The 22,256-nt window shown below is 46.7% G+C and overlaps 1 protein-coding gene across 1 annotated transcript in view; it reads right to left on the bottom strand.

Moving 5' to 3' along the window:
* LOC104283780 (discoidin domain-containing receptor 2-like) overlaps nt 1-22,256 on the bottom strand; it is a 32,975-nt gene that overhangs the window by 1,838 nt on the left and 8,881 nt on the right. The window contains exons 4-15 of the mRNA XM_009881998.1: nt 19,977-20,124; nt 19,663-19,768; nt 16,756-16,942; nt 12,360-12,606; nt 11,255-11,347; nt 10,566-10,723; nt 10,134-10,329; nt 8,680-8,924; nt 5,946-6,067; nt 5,375-5,572; nt 2,349-2,583; nt 792-941 (exon numbers count right to left, since the gene is read on the bottom strand). Coding sequence (XP_009880300.1) covers nt 792-941; nt 2,349-2,583; nt 5,375-5,572; nt 5,946-6,067; nt 8,680-8,924; nt 10,134-10,329; nt 10,566-10,723; nt 11,255-11,347; nt 12,360-12,606; nt 16,756-16,942; nt 19,663-19,768; nt 19,977-20,124 — 2,085 coding nt within the window. The remainder of the gene's footprint in view (nt 1-791; nt 942-2,348; nt 2,584-5,374; nt 5,573-5,945; nt 6,068-8,679; nt 8,925-10,133; nt 10,330-10,565; nt 10,724-11,254; nt 11,348-12,359; nt 12,607-16,755; nt 16,943-19,662; nt 19,769-19,976; nt 20,125-22,256) is intronic.

A 22,256-nucleotide genomic window follows, 5' to 3' on the forward strand; every position in this document is an offset into this window, starting at 1 on the left:
GTTCACAAAATTACCCCCCCCCCCCCCCTCATTTCAATATACATCTTTCAGGCTCTTCACCAAATCATGAGTATTCAGGAGACAGTAAATAAAACCTTCCATTATTTTCTTCCCCTTAATCCTTTAACTTATTTGGTGCTAAAGGTGAATTTTGGGAGAACAGCAAACTGGCACTCCACTGGGGTACAGCGACCCTCAGTACGGAGGTGCTGGATAGTCCTGCATCATCCCTGGTATCTATTGAAGGTCGCTGCAGTGGAGTGCACAGTCCTGCCTGGGAGTTCAGAAGAGAGGACAACGACACAGAAAAGCCCTTCAGCAACTAGAGATGGCCAAAGGCTCCTCAGCCTACGTGGAGATATTGCAGTGAGTATCTAACCCTGGGCACTGCCAACTCCTCCTTCCCCACCTCAGTAAGTGCTTCCTCGTCTTTCAGAGAAAACACTAGTGGGAGAGAGACCTTACAAAAGGAAAAGAGCAGAAGGGTTTTGTAGGAGAGCCCAGGAAAGCTGAGGAGGACTGTGCATCAAGGGCAGATTGAAATAGAAGTGACTTATAAGGAACAAGCACAGGACAAGGCCAAGAGGTTCTTCCAGTGGGACTCCAAGAAAGCAAAGCCGGTGCAATGAGTCTGGAGGAAGGGGAAGAGAGGCAGGACACGCTTGAAAAGATTAGCAATAGAAGCAGAGAATTCTGCAGATGACGTAAGGCCAGTAGAAAGGCCCTATGGAGATCCACTTGGATGTCACCAGGTCAAGTGAAGGAAGGAGCGGTCACGTTTGCTTTCTTACCTGCCTGCCCTGGCTCCGGAAGAACTCTCCTGTGTTCTCAATGACTTGCTCATCTGAGAGGAGGCTGTACGGTTGCTCCTTACACAGTATGAACATCTCCCAGAGGGTGACCCCGAATGCCCAGACATCACTGGCTGTGGTGAACTTGCCCTGCGAGCAGAAAGGACGTAGTAAGCCCAGGTTGCTCACAGCACACATTCAGCATAAACCCATCTCAGTCTACACTCCCTGCAGCGAAACACGAGGGTGCAGAATCCGTACCTGGGAAAAAGAGACAGCAAAGCAGGTGACCTGCTCTCAGCAATGCACAAAGGGACTGAGGTGGGACATTGCTGCTCTGTGGGGCGGGAGCGTGTCTGTGGGACCCAAGAGGCAGTTCTAAGAAGGGGCAACTTTCACTCGGGGAAACCTCTTGAAACAGGGAGCAAGTCTCGGAGAAAGCCAGAGACTACTGTCCCTCCTGAGAAAGTCTGTATTTGCAGCAGTAGGAAAACGGACTGTGGCAGGAGGGTGGAGAGCTGCTGCCTACCTCCACCCGAAACACAGCGCTGCAGCACAGAAAAGCCTTTGAACAGGAAGCAAAGCCCTCGGGGTGAAGGCAGAGGCGAAGCAGACTCCAGACTCTTAGAGAAAGGCCAAGATAATTTTGATCTTTGCACATGTAAGAAGTTGGTGACAGTCTGCTTGCTGTCCCTGTTCTCTGTCTGAAAAATGTGCTCAAACTGGCCGTGTTTGGAACAATGTGTTTCTGAAGAAGTAAAAAGAAGCTAAAGAGAGCTCAGAAAATAACAGAAAACAACGTGGGGCTCGAGGGCTCGTTTGGGCAGAAAACATCTAGAACCTGGGTTGCCCAGGCTTATCTGGCAAGCCAAGTAGTCTGTAAATGTTCAGAAGATGTTCACACAAGGAAGAAGGGAGTGATTAATAGTTTAGATGCAGCTGTAACCAGGAAAATAGGGTGAATTTAGAAAAGCTTAGGGCTTTATAGCAAAGATAACTACAATTTTTCTGGGTACTTGGAGAGGCAATTGTAAGAAACTATAACCAGGTGATCTCATCAACTAGTCTGAGAAAGAAATATGGGGCTGAATATTAAAGAACTGCCTCCAGACTGGATGTGTTTGGGCTGCTGAACAATCTCCTAAGGGGAGACAGCAGGACTCTTAAACAAGAAACAAAATCCCCACCTCAAAATCAGACTTGGCACTCCAAACCCATGAAGTTCTGTCCCTGTCCCTCTCAGCTTCACAGCTGGGGAAATAAAAATATAAAGGCAATTTCCTTGTGCTTCCAGCAGGAAAAAATCCTGAATGCCAGGCACAGAACAGAAATTATGCCCCAGACTATCTGTGCTGTATCCACAAGGACATGCTCCTTTTCCAGGATCTGAGTTATGTCCAACGCAACCTAATGGACATCTCACCTGGGGCCATCTGTAGCATATGTTTTGATGCTATAAGGACCGTTACACATACACGTGTCACCATTTCAGGGGGGACTGTAAAAAAAAAAAAAAATCAGAGGAAAGGAGAGAGAATGGGTTTGTGCAGTCCCTACCAGCAGGATGCGCTCCCAGGCCATCCAACGTATGGGCAGTACGGCTCTTCCCTGGATACGGTAGTAATCTCCACTGTAAAGATTCCTGCTCATACCAAAGTCCGCAATCTTGATGGTGTAGTTGTTCCCCACCAGACAGTTGCGAGTTGCCAGATCTCTGTGCACGAAATTCAGAGATGCCAAATACTTCATTCCAGAGGCAATCTGGGTGGCCATGTACAGCAGGTTAGAGTAGCTGCATTAAAAGAAAACAAAACAGAAAGAAAAAAAATATCAGTAGAGTTCCCCACACTCAACTCTTCCTTGACGTTTCCTACTGCTTGACCTTGCATTTGATGTGCTACAGTGACCCATCATTTTCTTTTGTGCCGTAACAGTGAAACTAAACAGTCGAGTTTCAGGGCATTATCCCCCCCACCTGCCAGGATGAGCCAAGTTCCTGAGCTGACTCAGCAAGACCAGACAAGCTGTCCCTGAAATTCAAGGCCCTTAGAATTTAACATCCCTTAGATTCTTTTTTTAGTATCAAGCGTTAATCTCAAGATTTTCAAAGAGTTTATGCATCAAAGCACCAACTTTTTGCAGAGAGACATGAAAAATTGAGGTGTACAATCTCAGAATCTCCTATCCAAAGAACTGCTTAGTTTGGTATTTCACATACAGCCACTATTGCATGCTTACATTAATATAAGTATGTCACTCAACATTAAAGAGATCTTACTTTGCTTTAATATGGTTAATATTACTGAAAATATAAACAGATGCATTTTCCATCTAATATAATTTCAATTCCACCCTTAGCAAAATGGAGATAACATTAATAAAGTTGCACGATGCACAGACAGAATTTGGACCATCTGACTTTCATCATTCTTCACACACTATTACACTGTGATGCTCGGGTTGTTTCCCACTGTGCGTGCTCAAATGCTTCACCAAGCGTTTGTCACAACAAACCTAAAACTCTTCACAGCTAGTATGTCTCTGATAAAGCTCAGAAAAAGAAAGCCTTAGTCTCCTCTTTGTGTTCTGGTGGCAATGAGAAAAGCACTACCAAGTTATCTAAAACTACAATAATGTAATGCATCTAATGCCAATCTACCCGATGGGTCTGTCGTAATCAACAGCTAACCGACTGCTACAGAGATTCAACGGCAGCCCCTGACAGAGCGCTGCCAGGAGGAGGGTCTGGGCACCACCTCCCTCCCAGCCTTTCAGCATGGTGCGCACCACAACTCAGCTAGGGGACACTTGGTCCAGTCCCACAGTTGGCTCGACGTTTCTCCTGAGCTGGGTGGACCTGTTGTGTCCACAGATCAGGAACTCTGCCACCCCCGTGTACTTTAACCTGATTGCTGGCTCTTCACACAGGAGCGGGCATGGCCTCCAGACCCTACCTTCTCCCTGCTCAGCCGCAGTTGTCCCCCTCCCTGTGGCTGTTGCTCTTTCCATTCAAGCAGCCCATTCTCTGCTGTCCCACCTGCAGCCTGGTGGGCTCCCAGCAGCACCTTTCGGCCCCCTGCCCCCTACTCAGCAAGCTCTGCAGGGCTTGATGTGTGCGGCTCTGCACAGATGGGCAGGACGGGAGACACCTCTCAGCAGACTCATCTTCACGATTTGCTAAATAGCCAGAGAGACAGCAGGGAGATGCATTTCAAATACCGAAGAGCCATAAGGACTTAAATATGTGTAACCCCTCTGCAGCAAAGGGCTGGTGACCACATCTGGTGTGCCAAGTATTGAGCTTGAGAGATGGGTGGGACGGCTGGACCTTACCCCGTCAATCACACTCCCACAGGCACCGGCAGAGACAAGCTGCACTCTTTAGCAGAGGGATTCATTTCACTATCAGTAAACAACTATATAGACAGATATCTGAGCTAGTCATACCGGCTTCCTTTAATGTGAAACTGTATCGGGCTGGAAGGGACAAAAGGAGAGGCTGAAAGATCAGCTGGAGAGGAAGAAAAACTAGAGGTAGAGCCAAGTAATGGAAACCAAGGAAGAATGACAAGGAGTGACAGTTCTGAAGTCAGATGACGAGTGAGGAGGAGACAAAGAAGAAATGACAGTTTGAGGCTTTGGCCAGGAAAAAAACACAAGTCTAAAGGTGAAAGCTGTTTCAGGAAGGCAGAAAGGGCAGGAAACCTGAGAGTGCTGGAACATGTTTCTTCTCAGATGCAAACCCTCTCCCATCCTATAGTTCCTGCTGTGTCATGACTACTCATTTAATGCTCCCCAACAGGACCCCGGACCAGCACTGGCAGAACCGCCGGTGTTGTCTCGACATGGTAAGCCCCAGCCATCTCGTCCCATCCTTCAATGGAACTTGCTCTGCCTAACTGCCTTCTTGAACTATAAATAAATGTAATCCTTTGGGGAGGTACATGCCAAAGGCTAAGCAATGCAGTGATTTCTGATCACTGCAGGCTTCTTTATCGAGCAGAATACACGTTAGTCTCTCCTCTGAGAAAAGGATTTCTGCAATAGCAGAGATGCTTTTATGTTAGATTTAATCCTTCCACAGAGGAGGGAGATGACTGCCACCACTGACAGAAAATGGTTTTCTTTGCCAAATATTCTCCTTCTGTTGGCTGATGAAATCTTTCCTACACTCAGCTCCCCTTATAATATTTTTCAGACGTCCAGAGAACATCTGAACCTTTTTAAAAGCCTAAGAGACATTCTTGATCATCATCCCAAAATTCTTGCTGCAATGCAACTGGCTTCTGATATTAATGAAATATTTGAGGCAAGCCCACTAACATAAGCAGATGGTCACATCAGTAAACAATACATTTAAGATGGTCACCGTGACCAGAACATCCCACAGTCAGGGACACTTCACGGGAACACAGACCTCCAGAGGCCTCAAGAACAACCTCCCATGCAAAGCGGGACTCGTGTCCCCAGCATGTGCTGTGACAATGGCCAGGCTTGCGGAAGGGCACCATCTGGAAGGCACAGCAGATTAAACTGGTAGCCCTATATTGCCGATTTGTCCCAAAAAGGGCAGCTCCTCTTACCTGACGCAGGGAATATTGTTTGAAATGGCAAATTTGCTGTAGATCTCCCTCTGCGACAGAAACTGATTGAGGTCTCCATTTTCCATGTACTCTGTTATCATGCACAGTGGGTCATCACGCACACACACCCCCAGAAGCCGGATGATATTTGGGTTCTTCAGCCGTGACATGATCTTGATCTCCTTCAGGAAATCATTTCTTGTAAAACAGAAAACACACGTTTGAATCCTAAATTATTCCTTTGTCTAAGGAAAGCAGAAGTAGCATGTAAGCAAATCTCTGTTCATAGCCATTGACACATCTGCACACAGCAGATTTGAAAGCTGTTTCTGTGCTTGTGTTCAACGTTGACCCCTTCCCCAGCAAACAGGATTAATGCAGTATTTCAGTTTGATGTTACGTCTATTCCTGTCCTCCACTCCCTGCTTGTGTTCTTGTCCTCACACAAACAGATACACCAAAGACACACGACACTCTCTCGCAGAAGTCACCAGGGTTAACCTATGTGAAACTGTTGCTTGGAGACTATTTGATTTCCTTCTCAGATGGTCAGCATTGCAGATGCGCCTACCTGGCTGTTTTGTTGACATCTGATCTCAGCATTTTCACTGCCACAAGAACTGGCTGGTGTGTGAATTCCGTAGACGAGACTCCCAGGAATTCCAGCAGGCCATCGGCTTCACAAAGGTGCACCTGCAGGGCAGAAGGCAGAGGCAACTATGAGTACGCACAGGCCAAAAACCAGAGGGAAATAATGTCACATTGAGGTCATCAGCTTGGTCACCACTGGCAGAAGGAGCAAGTGAATGATCTAATGAAGGAGACACTGTTCTGATCAGAAATAGCCCATAGGTTGGCCCTAGATCCTGCACAAAATGTGTACATACATTATGTATCATCCATGGCGTAGGAGCGGATGTGGATTGCAGCCTGATAGGTCCCCAATGCACTGAATTTCCTGCATGTGTGCAGATTGGTGCACTACATTACTGGGGCAGTCCAATTTGCCCAGCAAGTACTGGAGATGTTCAGGAAGGCCACTGTGCCTGGAGTTGCCTGCTTTACACGTCCATGCGAACAGCACGGCTGCAGAGTTTTGGCATGTACAGCACATCACACCAGCCATACGTGTACAGAACTGTCCTGCAGCCCGGCTTCAGTCATCGCTCAAACTGAACTGAGGAGCAGCTAGCTATTGCAGACAGCTATGCAAAGTTCTCCAATTCCAAAAAAGGACAAAAAGTGTGTGTGTACGTGCATGTGTCCGTGTGTGTGACGTGAACACCTCACCTGTGAATATACCCAGAGATGAATACTCTGATGAGTACACAGAATGCCAAGCTTCTTCAGATAAATGAATGAATAAAGACATAAAATTACTGCTGTGTAAGAAAGGAGTTGAGAAGACATTTGGCTTAAGAATTTATCAGAACGCATATTCAACTGGAGAACTGGGCAAGAGATGCTGGGGTGGGGAAAGCACACAGACCTGAGTGCGCAGGATAGGAAAAAGGACTGCAGGAGCGGAACAGACTGGATGTGTCAGTCAAAGATTTGGAGCAGTGAGGGGAATGTAATGGGATCTTAATGAATTTTATATGAAGAAAGCACAAGAACTTACATGACAAGCATGAAAAAGGAGACAGCATAGAGAAATGGGACAAACCCACAGAAGAGAAAAAGGTACAAAGATGCTGCTGCAGTTACATGGAGAATGTAATCTGCTGTGGTGAAAGTACAGTCATGAGACTAGGAATAGGAAAGAGAGCCGTGGTGCTAAGGGGATATATTCCAAGCATAGGTAATTCATCACTGAGTCCAGGGAGTGGATGGTTAGGAGCAAGGAAGAAAAAAAAAGCTTGAAAGAGAAGGAAGGTCTGAGTGGAGAGGTGAAGGAAAAAAAAAAAAGCAGCAATGAGCCACGTTGCTAGAATCAAGACTGCACACTAAATCAGAGAAGTGGAGCAGAGCATATGACCAGTTTGGTACCGACTAAGGAGGTGAGAAGGATAGAAGGGAGAATGTGATACGCACATTTGCAAAAGCAAGGGAAAGGGCCTGCGATGTGAGGAAAGGAACAGGCTCCGAATCAATCTCCAAAGAAAATGGAGGTGGAGAGCCTGGCTGCTGCTCTTTGACAACACAAAGGAGGAGGAGGAGAAAGCTTTGACAGTTATTACGACAGGAACAAGAGGAAAGGAGAAACCAGAAGCAAAACAATGAGAAAAAGGCCTCTCTGTTTCACTTTTGGAGCACAGCCCAAGACAGGGCAGGATCCAAGCAACAGCAGACAGGACTGCAGACAGCCAGGTGAAGAGGTTGAGGATATGTCAGCGCTTTTCCAATATACTGAGTGATCCAGAAAGTGAGGGGGACAGGGAAGGAGCTGGGGTATTGAAGGTGTGCTGTCAGAAGGGAGGAACTATAAAGACGGGCCCATCACAGTCAAGGAAGAAGTCAGTGATGCATTGTCCTTTGCCAAAATGTAGCAGCCAGGTAGAATTTAAGGCTGTCAATGAGCAAAAGCTGGGAAGGAAAGAGACAGTTGCAGAGTGGGAGCAGATGAGGGAAAGACTCGGTGCAGCATAGCGATGGTGCAGAAACAAAGCAGGGAGAGAAGAAGAGGCAAGGTAAAAACATTCACGGTTCGAAAGCAGCACAAGGAGTAAAGAGAAAGCTTGGCAGATGACAGATGTATGTATCACGCTGCCTGAGGCTTCTGACACAAACTGGGGCTTGAGCAAGCAGCAATGCTAGAGAATATGTGAGGGCACAACAGTGCTCGGGAAACATCTGTCTCTGCTTGGGCCAGTGTGCAGAGTCCCAACAAACCCTCCACTTGTTAACGGGAAAGCTGGTTTTACAGCTAGGATCAATCTGTCTTGGCTGGAGTCACTGCTATAGTTTTCAAACTCAGATGCCTTAAGGTGGGTGACAGCCACTACCGCATGGTCGAGATATCCATGGATGACCACGAAACAGTCTCAATTCCCACCCCCAGGCCTTTTCTATAGGGTCATAAATGAGGATATAGACAGCGAACGGAAGTAGTTTGCAAGCTCATCTGTTGAGAAAGACTCATGTGGTACCATCAGCAGCCTCACAGGTGGAGAATGGGGCTCTCGGAAGCCTATCCTAAGGGACATCAGCTTTCCCCAACAGCAAAGACGCATATTAAATAAAATACACATATGCAGGTCCCTCAGTCCCCAAATATGAAGCACTGCCACAGAGGCAGCTCAGAAATTTTACTGTGCCATGCATCTCCTTTCTGTTGGAGGAAGCATGGAAAAGAATGGCTGTACCTCTCCAAACTGTCCTTCTCCCAGCTTCTCCTTGAGTCGTAGCTGCTGTCGTGGGAATTCACCCACTGAGATGTCCTTCTTGGTAAGTGAATCCACAGTGAGGGCTGGGACTGCATACATGTTGTTGCCAGTCACACCTTGCAGGTGGACGATATCTGTTTCAGCGTAGTGAGGAACATTGTTCTGAAAGCCTTGGTGAGGAGTGGACTTGGTCAGGTCGGGCTCGGCATAGTCCCCGCTGCACACTGAGGGAAAACCAAAGACAGGTGGACTCAGACACACTCACTCCCATAAAACCAGTATGGCCTGGCTTCCACTCCTCAATCCTGCAGACCTCTGGGAATTTAGCCTAGCTGCACGCCTACTACCTTGTACCAAGGTACGTCCAGGTGGAAGACTCTGCTTTGTTTTAACTAGGGCTTAAATCAGAACAAGCCACACTTCTGCAGACACCAGAGTACCTGAGATGCCAATGAATCCATGTTAAACAGCTGCCTGCTCTATGCGGTTATGAGAGGTAAAGTTCTTGCCCAGACATGGAGGCATGAGTCTGAAGTGATTTCCTGTTTCTGATTCATCCTAAATATGATCTGTTTCCCTTACCTGACGCAGGGGTGTTGTCAGCAACATCAAACTTGCTGTGGATTCCCTTCTGCAACAAGAACTATCGAGGTTTCCATTTTTCAGGTACTCTGTTAGCATGCTACACTACCTCTTACAGCGTATTCACATAAATATAATGGGATAACTCTTTCTAATTAACTCCCTGTATGGTCAGAACTACACAGAACATTTGTTCTGCTTCAAATTCACATCCTCACTCAATCCAAATCAATCTTCCTGTGTAGTATAAGGCTGGACCTTAGCAACTTGTCAGTGCTTGAGGAATGCAGCACTGCCCTTCCATTCACTAATCGGCACTGCCATCACTGAGTACAAAACGCTGTTGGAAACGTTCCCTTCTGCATGCGTCCAAAAGCTCCCCAGGGGCTGGAAGCCAGCGCACCACTGACAACTCTGCTGCATTTCCCTGCGCTTTTTCTAAGGCAATTTCAAAGAGCCCTTGCTGCAGGAAGAGGTGCTAAAGGTCTTCACCAGTCTGGACAGCCCAGGAGTGCTGCAGGCAGCAACTCCACTGCCGAGGGGCTGATGAGACAAACAATGTGTGATTGCTAAAACCAGCTCCTAAACGATGACCTGTCTAATGTATAAAGACAGTCTTCAAAGAGAACAATAAAAGGCCACCACCCTCTAGTGGGCCTGGTATTCCATCTGCCAAAGTTAGTGCTAAAAAGTTTCAGAGCTCCAGAATATTGTCTTAGGTCTCTGGGTTAGTCTTGTATTGCACAGGAGTCAGAAGATTGTTTAGACACCGAGAAGTGGCACATTTTAAAATCTGAGGGAAATAATAAAAGAATAAATGTGTAACTTATGGAGACTGATGATTACATTACCTGAATCCTCTGCACTTTGGGAGAGCTCTGGAAGCTTTTGGAGCAGCGTAGCTGGCTGGTGATATTCCAAATCCAGTGGGAAAGCACGTTCATAGGTGGGATTTGACTGGTGGATCTGCGTCTGGTTGTTGGCAATGGTGTAGCTGTAGAAGGAGAGGCGAACTGTGGCATCCTCCTCCAGGATTCGACGTGGGGCCTGCAAAAGAGAGGAAAAAAATGCTGAGGCGATGCTCAGTTGTTAAGTAATGTATTGGCTGCAACCACAGCAATTTCCAGTAACATCTTGGACAGGACTGGCATCCTCCCCTGCTGTGGGAACAGAGTTTTAGCTGTTCCATGGAGCTGGGGAAACCCTGTGCTTTCCACTCCGAGATCATTAGGGTTAATACTTAATACTGAACTTGTGTCTGCAAAATAGCCCCATTGTATTACCTTTTCCAACCTTTTTTGAACATACTGCTTCCAAAGAATAATGATTATAATCATCAGGAGCAGAAGAATAATAGCCACAAGGCAACCCACGAGGATGGAGGTATTGGAGTCATCTGCTTTCTCTCCTATCCAGGTGCTGGTTACAGAAGATGTGGTTTCTGCAATCACAGAGGTATGAAGAAGAATCTAGCGTTAACAAAGCACAGGTTGTTATCTGTGCTGGCTAACTTCCACCATGTCCCTTCCTACATGTCCCTGCTACAGAAAAGACCTCAGGCAGCTTCCTGAGCATTAACATTAGCTGTGTTCACATTCTGCTCTCATCAGAAATTCTCAATTTGGAGGCTCATAGTTAAAATTGTGCAGAGGACTTCTGCAATCAAAGACTGTTCTTAGCATTGGAACAGATTCCTGCGATGGATCCATGATAGATCAGACAGTTTTCAGAGTTCCACTGGCTGCACATAAGCCTTCAGCCCACTTGCTCTGAGGGAGCCTCAGCCAGCTGAGGGAAGACAAAGTAGCTGAGGCTCAGAGGACTCTAAAATGCAGCTCTGTGCATGAGGGCAATAACCGGGCCATACCCCAGATCTCCAGAAATGGAAGGAGAGACCAGGTTAACTAGGATGTTACTGTGAAAGCTCCTAACACTTGAGCCCTTAGCATGGCTACGTGATAGAAATCCTCACCCCAGGTCCCCTCAGTAACGTTGCACTCTGTTTCCAGGAGATCCGTTGTGCTCGTGGCTACCGTAACAAAATTAGGATTCACGCTCTCCATGTCTGTGGAAAGGAAGGGAAAGGGTCAGTTCAACCACCTCCCTGCTCCTGCCAGTGGTCAGCGCAATCCCAACCACCCCTTCTGCCTCCCGCAGCAGTACCGGGCTGAGACCCACACAGCAGGTCATGAACAGCGTGAGCAGAGACACACTCAGCACTTCCCAGCACACCCACAGGAAAGAGCCTCTCCGCTGCACCGCGTGCACCTCCTGACCACAGCAAACCGCCAGTGTGTGTAGGACCCTTCCCTGAGCTCAGCCAGACGGAGGGAGCTGCAGCAAGAGCTTCCTTTTTCCACTTCAGTATGGTAAGAACAGTCATCGCAGCCCAGGGCCCTCCCAGTTTCATGAGTGACAAGAAGGGCAGCCAGGAGGGGCTGCTGTCAGCAAGGTAAGCAGCAAGCTGCAACCAGAGCGCTCCTTTCACAGGAACATCCTCTCACCATAGCTCATTAGGGACTTTCGACTAGGGAGCTACAGACAGATCATTTCACTATCAATGCTGGCAGTTTTCTCAAAGACCCTGTCCATTCCCTTCTGGAGCCTTTTAAAGCACCTCACGGCCCTGACTTCTGCATCACAGTTAAGACTTGAGAAAAAAAAAAAGTCAGCCTCTTTTTTTTTTTCCATAATCTATTAACTTGATCATCATCTGTAGATTACTTCAATTATTCATAACAAAATATTTGGTAAAGAGGAGTGAAAATAAACCCCATAAGCAGCAGGCACATGTCTCAAAAAGAAGACATGCTCTACAGTCCTATTTTTGGTTGCACTGGTCGTGCTTCTGCACATGTGCATCAGTATCAGCCTGAAAAGCATCCACTGCAGACTGGACCTTTTTGCACCTTCATTGCCCTTCCTGACCTCTCAGTGCTTCTACCACCTCCTCCTTCCTATTGTGTAGCCCCACAGTGTTATCCCACACTCGTGTTATCCCCACGTCCTGTGCCTCCACACCATCTCTTTTGCTCTCTGTGCTTCCCCACATCTGCCTGACTTGGAGGAATACTCACCTGACTGGAAGGAAATCTCGCTCATCATCATCCAGGTGTCAGCAAAGTAGAAGCGGCAAAGTATGGCTTTACCTACACGCTGATTGAGGGGGACAGTCACAAACCTAGCACTGGGGTTTTTGTCATCTAAGACAGTTGCCACCCCAACAGGTTCGGACTCCCAGTCTGCAATCAGGCGTGGTTTGAACAGACACTCCACCTTCTGGAAGATCTTCACCCCCTTGGAAAACATGTTGTTACAATGCACCTAGGAAGAAGAGAACAGATCAATCCGACTGGAGGAAGGCTTACTGAAACTTCAATCGAGCCTCAGGGATTTTCTGTTCATGAAGATTTTCTATTTCTGATATCTCCCTGTATGAATACTCCTACCCCAGAATGAGTGACTTGTTCCAGTATAGCTTCATCCACTCATAGTGCACAATGAGAACATTTGTGCAAAAAGTGATTCTGAAATAGCTCTTAACTTTACCTGCAAAAGCTACGTTAATGGTCAAATTTGGGCAGGCCCTTCAGAAGGCCCATATAAAGATCAATCAAACCCTTTACTTATCTAAAGCCTCACAGACCAATTCTCTTCAAATATATATTCTAAGAGCGGAAAGCAAACCACACGTGGGCTCTAGCCTCTTCTAGAAAGCCTTCAGCATCTGTAGTCTAAGCTGATTTCTTCCAAAAAAATTACCAAGCAGTATGTGCATGCTGGAGAAGATATGCCCCGGACACATAGCAGCTCTTCTGCTGTTGGGTAGTCCTTGAAGACAACTGAGGATCTAGGTTTTCTTTACAGCATCATGTAAGCCTGCACCCATCAGCCTCTCCTGATGGCTCAGTACATCATCAGGTTGGCCCCGCTCCAACAGCGCCACTGGTGTAGCTAATGATGCTGGAATTTAAAGTGCAATCACTAATCACTATGCTGTCAAGCTACCATCTCACTAAAACAAAGGCATCCTCTCTCATCTGAGTTACAGCTCTACACGGTCCACTTCAGACTAAGCAGTTCACAAACTGCTTTCAGGCTGACCTCACACCTCTGTATTTGGGAGGTTTGTCTTACCCTCCCAAGAGCTGGTAGCAGCTTTCTCCCTTCCTGCTCTTGGGTTGTGCCCAAACCAAGAGGTCCCAGCATAAAAGTGACATCTCTGTCTCCCTGGCTTTTGGCACTGCAGATCCATCAACACCAAACACCTGGCACTCTCCCAGGCCTCCAGCACTTCCAAGGAAGCAGGCTCTGCAGAGAGGGACAAGGCTTGTAAGGATCCTTTATGCTGTTCCACTTTCTTTCTTCAATGCGGATCTTGCCCTGTACCTTTTTAACCAAACCAACATGACAGTTTAAATTCTGCCAAGCAGTCCTGAAGATCCAGCCCACAGTATTTTGGCACTGTGGCCAGTGAGCAGGAACCAGAAGGAATAAGGGGACCCTTAAACTCTTCGGTATCCCTCAGTCTACTCCGTTTTCATAGCCACGGCGGTCTCACTCTCCCTAGGGACTCTAGAAATTATTTCCTAATGACGGTGGAATATTAGCAACTGTGACAACAACAGTTTCCAAACTAAGGGCAGCTTTGAACCCTATTAATTGCTTGGCCTCTGTGAGGTCTTGCAGTGAATAGCAGTGAAGCAGTAATGAGGACGACAGGCCTGATGAGCAGTAAAAAGACAAAAGAAGGGTATTTGCATATAATTAGGAACAGATGAAGCTTAGACAACGTTATTCAATAAGGAGAAATAGTCATCCATAACAAGGCAGGAAAGCCTGAAGCCTGCAATATACAATTTGGGCCATATTTGGACCGGAGTTGGATACGTTCACATCTTGAACTGCTACAGAGACACTTTCTATTCCAAACACCGCCTACTAATGTCCAATTTTATAATATGCAAGCTTAAGTAATTTGCAATGCGGTTGCAATATTTGCTAACGTTTATTTTTAATACTTCATTGGATACCAGGCAAGCTCAGGAAACTGGAATAAAGCTAACAGGTATGAAGATACAAAAAAGCATTTACAAACCACCTAGCCTGTACAAAATAAATGCAAAGCTGAAACAGGCAGCATTCAATAAAGAATGAAGAATAATTTATGCTAATCAATACAGCTTTATAATGAAATACTAGACAAAGTAGCTATTTTTATGAGTTCGAGTTTGGTTGATCAGGATGGCCGTGTTTACATGATTTACAATATTTCTATAAGGCAGTTGATTTACTCATTATAACATCTGACTCTGATCAGCATAGTATGAACTCACAAATTATATTACTTTGATTAAAAAGCATCAACTAGTAAATCTTACAAATTTTAGGGCAGAAATTGTTCTTCTGTAGGGTTTTTTCTAGCAGGAACGTATTCCTAGCTCAAGGTTATTTGCTACCTTTTTCAATGATCTGAAAGATACAGCAGAATCACTAGCAATAAAATAAATTAAGTGGGGGAAAAAAAATAATCAAAGTTTCCTAAAATAATCTGAAGTTTTCAGAACTGACTCATTTCAGGGTAGTGAACTCAGGAACAAAATCTAAGTGGTGCTTTCTACACTGGACTTTTATCTGGGACCACCAATAACTTCAAACTGACTTTTAGCATGATACCAAAGTCTTAATGAACACTGGCTCCCTATCTGTTGGCTAGTAGGGCTAATATGATCACAAGATTCATAAACAAAGAACAATCATCCAAAAGCAGGAAAGGGGAACCAATTCTTTTATGCAGTTTGATGGAAAGCCTGCATTCGGTTCCAGTTTCTATGCTTCTAAAAGAGTACTGGCAAAGAAAGAAAGGATTGGAAGATAGCTACAGAAACAACCCTGGATCTCACAGGGAGGGCATTGAGAAGTTCAGCCCACAGTTTACTGAAGCAAAAATTAAGAGGGGCTTAATCACAGCATAGAAGCAGGAAAGTTTCTGAGAAGGCAGGACTTTTATTTTTGCCAGCAAAAGCAGGCAAAGAGCCAACGGTTGCAAGTTAAAAATAGACAAAATAAAACTAGGGTAAGTAACCACCAAAATAATTTACTTAAGGATGTGGTGGGTTCTCCTTCATTTGAAATCTCTACAAGAAAAGCCACCAATCCTTTTTAAAAGCTTCTGCTGTTTACTACCAACTCCAAGTTCAGTTCGTCCTTCTCCTGTGTGTTTAAGCAGTTTCCCACAGCACAAGCAAAGATTGAGGCATCCAGAGAAATTTTTGGTCAAAATGGAAGCACAACCCCATTCCTTTACCACTTCAAGGGTCAGGCAGCCCCAGACAGTAAGTAGCCTACATCCTAAATCCATCTCAGCCGCCTAACCACTGCCTGAGGTGTGCGCTCTTTATTCCTTTAAGCCAAATTCTGAAAGGAGAGTGATGCGCTGGAAGGAAGGGATCCAGAGGGACCTGGATAGACTGAGAAGTGGGCCCGTGCAAACCTCACAAAGTTCAACAAGGTCAAGTGCAGGGTCCTGCATGTGGGGCTGGGGCAATCCCAAGCAGAAATCCAGGCTGGGTCAAGAATGGATTGAGAGCAGCCCTGAGGACTTGGGGGTGTTGGTGGAGGAGAAGCTTACCATGAACTGGCAACATGCGCTGGCAGCCCAGAAAGCCACCAGCATCCTGGGCTGCATCCCCAGCAGCATGGCCAGCAGGGCGAGGGAGGGGATTCTGCCCCTCTGCTCACCTCTGACGAGACCCCACCTGGAATATTGTGTCCACCTCTGGAGCCCTCAACGTCAGAAGGACGTAGTCCTGTTGGAGCTCGTCCAGAGGAGGTCACAAAGATATAAGGGCTGGAGCCCCTCTGCTGGGAAGACAGGCTGAGAGAGTCGGGTTGTTCAGCCTGGAGAAGAGAAGGCTCCGGGGAGACCTCATTGCGGCCTTCCAGTCCCTAAAGGGGCTCCAGGAGAGCTAGGAAGGACTTTTTCCAAGGACATGTAGTGACAGGACAAGGTGTAATGGTTTCAAACTGAAAGAGGGGAGATTTAGATGAGATATTAGGAAGAAATGTTTGCCTGTGAGGGTGGTGAGCCCCTGGGGCAGGTTGCCCTGAGAAGCTGTGGCTGCCCCATCCCTGGAGGTGTTCAAGGCCAGGTTGGAAGGGGCTTGGAGCAACCTGGGCTGGTGGGAGGTGGCCCTGCCCAGGGCAGGGGGGTTGGAACTACGTGATCTTTGAGATCCTTTCCAACCCAAACCATTCTGTGATTCTATGAGTTCTGGAGAGGCAAGTGCTCCTCTGATTCACCTTTCTATATTGGCAAACCTGGGACACCTCCTGCCCAAATTCTGCCTACAGTGGACTGCTGTCAGGTACCTTGTATCCTCCTGCTTTGGGAAGGGGATGCAAAGGGGCAATCTGGAAGCACCCAGACCCAAAGCCAGCCACAGGCTGCTGGAGAGGGACAACGCTGACTACCTTCATGGAGGTGAAGTTCCGTGGTCGGTCAAACTGGAACTCCATTTCAACAGAGCCCGTGCTGAAGCTCTCATTCTTCCAGCCAACATAGTCATAGCCTGGCCACACACGGTACTGGTGGCTCTGTGTGAAATCATCCAGTCCTAGCACACCATCCGTCAGCTGGCCCAGACCACCGTACAAGTGCCTAGCAAGAAAGAACCAACAGTTAGGCAGAACACCAGTTAGGAGAGCTCAAATGTGAAAGCACATGGGTCCTTCAACTGGTACCAGGAAAACATTAGTTTATTTACTCTTAACCCATCTGGACAACAACTCATTCCCTGTTCTTATGCAACTTCACCTTTATTTTCTTCATGCTGGGCTTGTAAAATCTTTCCCTGCTTGGGAAAAGGCAGAAGTTTTTGCATTGATATCAAGCACTGAGAGCAAAGCCAAGCTACAAGCAGAGCCTCTTGAACGAAAACTGAGACTACAGAACATGACACTGTATGCTCTCCAAACAGCTTTAATTGCAGCATGGAGCTGCATGGGAGGAACACTGCTCCATCCTGTCCCAGGGGAGACCAGTAAGGAAAGTTTGCAGGCAGGCAGAGAAAAGCAGGAAACAGCAGCGAGACCATGGGCAGCTCACCCAGCCACAGCCAGTTGTAACTGGGGTTGTTTTGGGATTGTTCCCTGTGCAAGAGGACAGCATTATCGGCTCTGTCCCAGGCTGATCAGACTCCGCCCAGGACCCTGCCTCATTCCATTTCCTATCTGAGAGCGCAGAGCCCACTATACAGTTTTCCAGCACTGTCCCAGAGTAGAAGATGCCAGATGTGGCACACTCCTGACTCACCTGCCTTCTGGGAGCCACCCCTGCCGTGTCCCTTGTCCTATAGCAGGGAAAGTGCAAACAGCTCAGCTGTATTAGTGCCTGAACTTGTTCCCTGGACCTGCTTCATTCAGCTGCCTCCAGGCAGTCGCTGCAGCCTGGGCTGGGCTGCTGCTACACACGCAGATGCTCTGCAAGTCCATTCCAGGTGAGCTCTCCTGTCACTAGGATTCGCACAGGTATGCATGCCTTTGAACTCCAAAACAGGATTAACAACTGGAAGAAGCAGACTCCTGCTTCCAGGCCAGTCAGGCACATGACCTAGAGGTTAAGTAGCTTGAAAGAGTCCTCGCTTAGCACGTTGGGTTTTGTGCTTACATCTTTAGCTCCCCAACACTCCCCAGCAGACCCGACTTCCTAAGTTAGGGCTGGACAGCCAAGTGTTAACACCTGTATCTTTCTGCACATAAAAGCCTTTTTTTTTTAATATCCAATCACTACTACATCAATGCAGCTTGAAAGCATCAGCTATTAACATATAAAGACATTGCTACTCAGTATCTTGCAACATCCTACAAGCATGAAGAATGTACTTTCCACCCCATTATTTTAAACTCCAGCATGACAGAACACAAATAAGTTTACAAAAATCACCTCTAAGCATAAAAAAAAAATTATGGGCAACAGTAAAAATTTTCAGGAAGCGAATGACAACTGAAACAGGACATATAATAAAAGCATCTTAAGTCAATGGATGACACCAGGTCACTGGAGAGACACCGTCAGATCACTTACTAAGCACATTCCTGCACAGGCAGGGATATGCTGCCTCAAGAGGATACCCATGCCCAGGTTTGTCTGAGGTTTCAAGCCACTGAAACACACTCAAATATGTATTTATAGCAAAGAAAGTGGTCACACTAAATGTCTGAAAGTTCAGCTAGTTATTTAACATTTCAGATACAGACTCTTAATGAGCTCTCCTTCCATGAGAGTCAACTATTGGGTAAAACAGAGACACCTCAAAATGTCAATAACATGAGACCCTACCTAACTGATGTCAGTGATACGAAAAATTAACAGACCTTGTAATTAGCTGTCAAAATCCAGTTACTTTAGGTTTTTTTTACTCCAAATTGGAAAAGCATCATACCCAAGAAATCTTTACAGTGAGTAACCAGCCACCTTCCTCTCATAGCACATTGGCAGCGGTGCCTCTGCTGACCTGGAGCTTCTCACAGGGAGTGATGCAGTTTTCCAAGTTGTTTCAAGTCCATCAGAGCTTTGTTTTCAAAAACAATATTTCAAATCTGTCCAGAAGCTCACAGGTATCAAGTGCAGGCCTAGAGTTCAGGTGTTGCGCACTTTCTCGGATGCCCAGTTTACCCTGGAGACCTCCTGCAACAGTTTAAGATGCAGTCTGCTAGGGAATGCACTTCAGATATCGAACTGCAGAAGCAACAAAGGCAATGAAGAGGGGAAGGACCTTCATCTGTTCCAGGGACACTGGGACGGCACAGGTAAAGGTCCAGCCAGCTCACCCACTCCAATCTGGGGCAATAGAAGAGTAGCAGCACCTTAGGATCTGCAGTATCAATAACAATCTAAGGCTATACCTGAACCAACAAAGAATCCAGTGCAATGAATACGGCCACAATTACAGACTAAGAGCAATGAGGGCTTTAAGGCAGACACATCAGAACTGTGTCATCACATCACGTAAAGACAGAAGCTATGAACAAAGACAGCACTTAGCTGCATAAGGACACGCTCTTCTCTTTGAAAAGCAGCAACAAGTACTTCCAGTAACAAAAAAAAAAAAAAATATTTCTTCCCTGCCAGCCTTTGTCAGCTGGAGGAAATGAATCTGATGCATCCTGAGCCCACGCCCTCCTTTAAAAGAGCAACTAACAACGTGTCAAAGGGCCTGGAATAATGAAGCTACGATGCTTTGGAGAACCAAGAGGCCAGCTCGCAGCTCTGGAGATCTCAAAGAAGTGTTTAGGATACATGATGCTAGTGACAAGGTAAGTAGGAAAGAAGAGATAATTTGCACAGTGACCGAGAGAGAACAGGACGACTTCTCCCACCTGCGCTCCTGGTAGCCATCATAGGTCGAGTCATTCAGATAAACGATGGGGAAGCCAGGAGCCGCTATTGTCCCTCCTTCAGGGATGCTATAGGATGCCAAACCATCTAAAAAAGAAGGCCATATACCTCAGAAATACAGCAGCAGCAGCCTTCCATCATCTCTGTCCATATGATCCTTTTATTTATGATGTGGACCAACAGAAGCAGTTCCGTGGGCCTGGGATTCCCTCTGCATACGTGGGGACGCAGGCGAGTCCCAGTCAGCGTTGTTTAGGACTACTTTCCAGTGACAGGCATGGAAATTGCTACTTACCATACCAGACACAGCCATAGAGCTCCACCCTCATACAGACAGTCATCGGCATCTCCGTCACAGGAATCACCCGGATAAAACGTGCAATAATGGGAGGCCGAAGATCTTTCAAGACCACGTCGTAAGTATCGATGTTGCCTTGGATCACCTGGAGAAGAGAGAGTCTTAGCAGCAACTTCTCCCGATTGTGCTATTCATTTGTACAGTGGTGTACTTGTACCCTATCATTTGAGAGTAGGGAGCTTTCCCATGCAGTACCTGCAGAGGATTAGCTGCTGCTGCTCCCTTCCTCCTACCTGGTACATGGCTTACAGGGTGAAGGGTGCTGCCATTTCACCTCCTGTCCACTGCAGACCCATACCAGGCAGTATTCTGAGGGAGAGGAGAAAGGCAGGTGGGAGATGACCATACACGTGGACTATACCTTGCAGAAAGCTCCAGTAACTAGTATGTAACCTTCTTTCTTCTAGTGAGTTCCCATGTATGCTGTAACAGCAGGTAACCGAGCACTTCCCCTCATCACTAGTTACCTGGCAGAGGGTCCTGATGCCCTTTTTCTATGAGCCAACAAAATTCCAGAGGTGCTGCAGTGTTTGGGGGATGAAGGTGCAAGCAGCTGCAAGGCAGATGTCTCAAACTGAAGTGTTCACCACTGCCACGGTCACCCCCATCCCGCTGAAATACAGTCCGATATGGCAGGGACTTCCACCCTCCCTCTCCCCTCAGTTTCACCACTGTTCTGGGAACAATCCACTACTTATTTTGACCATCAGTGTGTGGAAACAGCTAAAGCTGTCAATCCCCTAGCAGTGGACAAAAGTGCCTAAGAGACTTTTTTGAAAGGATATGGACCTATGGAAACTGAGGAAGAACACTTGATATCAAAAGTCTGAATTATAAGTGTGTGGGCTCCTGTTCAAAGATGTTATTGGAAAGAAGGATGAATCACAGGCTGAGGTTATTCAAAAGACCACATGGACTGCAATTGTGGATGTACAGGGAACTTAAAAGACGAGGGAGGCCCATGAGGGAACAGAAAGGTGGCTTCCTCTTTGTGGCAGCAGGGAAGATCTCCAGAGAGTGAATGTGGCTGGAGAGTCTGTTGAGAAGTGAAAGATCGTATTGTACCACAAAAGAAAGCAACTCCGAAGACTGTACCTCCCTGAAGAGCCAGTCACAACTAGTGGTCTTCTGGACTGCACCAGGATAGCTGTGAAATGGTTTCCTGGAGCTCTACAAAGGTGCACAGTCCCAGGAGCTGACCAAAGAAAACAGAGGGAAAGCCAAAAAGTAAGCTCACTCCCTCGTCCTCTTCAGCTTCTCAACTGGCTTCTAACTTGCAGCCTCTTAAGATACCACTTCCCATGACTTCTTCCAATGAAGTAAGGACATAAATAATCCTTGACTTCAGGAACCAAGTGACAGCAATTAACCCTTTCAGCTGTCAGATGGCTTAAGACAGGAGACCTGGAAGCCATCTAAGCTGCCTCCACAAGACCTTGCTGATAGGACATAAAACCCAAGAGGAGACAACATGAGACAGAATACCCCACATCTTCATACAGGAGTTGAACAGATCCTCTGGAGTTGACCATTTGTTGGGGAATCTTGGGGGTGGCAGATATGTCAAGCCAAAAAGTCCTACATGGATAGAGTAAGAGGAAAAAAGCTTCAGCCATCCCCCTCGGAAAGAGGTACCTTTGCACCAGCTCTGTATTGGAAGAGCTGACATTTTTGCCTGTCCTGTATGGACATCTGAGAGACGAAAAAAGAGAAAATGCACTTTGCATAGCACCTCCACAAGGTGGGGTTGCTGCTATTGAGCACACTCGGTTTCTCAGGGCCAAAAAACCCAAAGGGATCAGCTGCGTGTTGAACAAACTCAGCACCAGCTTCCAGTCCCAGCAACTACTGATGCCAATCAATATTCTGAAAAACATCAGGAAGCAGTGCTGCTGGCAAACAACTGTAGATGGCTGGTCCCAGAAGGCGATGAGATCAGGACTCGCCAGTGCTGCACCATGCAGGAGTAGTGCCAGTGGAGAGCACCAGCCATACCTGGTGTCAGAGCCCAGGGGACAGCAACCCTACCCTTTGCCTTTACTGAGCAAATCAGAGCTGGAGGTGACTTTCCTGAAGACCAGCATGTGCTACATATCTGATGATGCAACATCTTGTGAGATTTGAAACTTAACAGCACAGTGAAGAAATTGTGGGGGTTTTTTTTGGGAGGGTGGTGGTGGTAGTTGTTTCTTTTGGTTTTTTTTTTTTTTGGGGGGG

Source organism: Charadrius vociferus, unplaced genomic scaffold (genome assembly GCF_000708025.1).
Source record: "Charadrius vociferus isolate BGI_N301 unplaced genomic scaffold, ASM70802v2 scaffold233, whole genome shotgun sequence".
Classification (NCBI taxonomy): Eukaryota; Metazoa; Chordata; class Aves; order Charadriiformes; family Charadriidae; genus Charadrius; species Charadrius vociferus.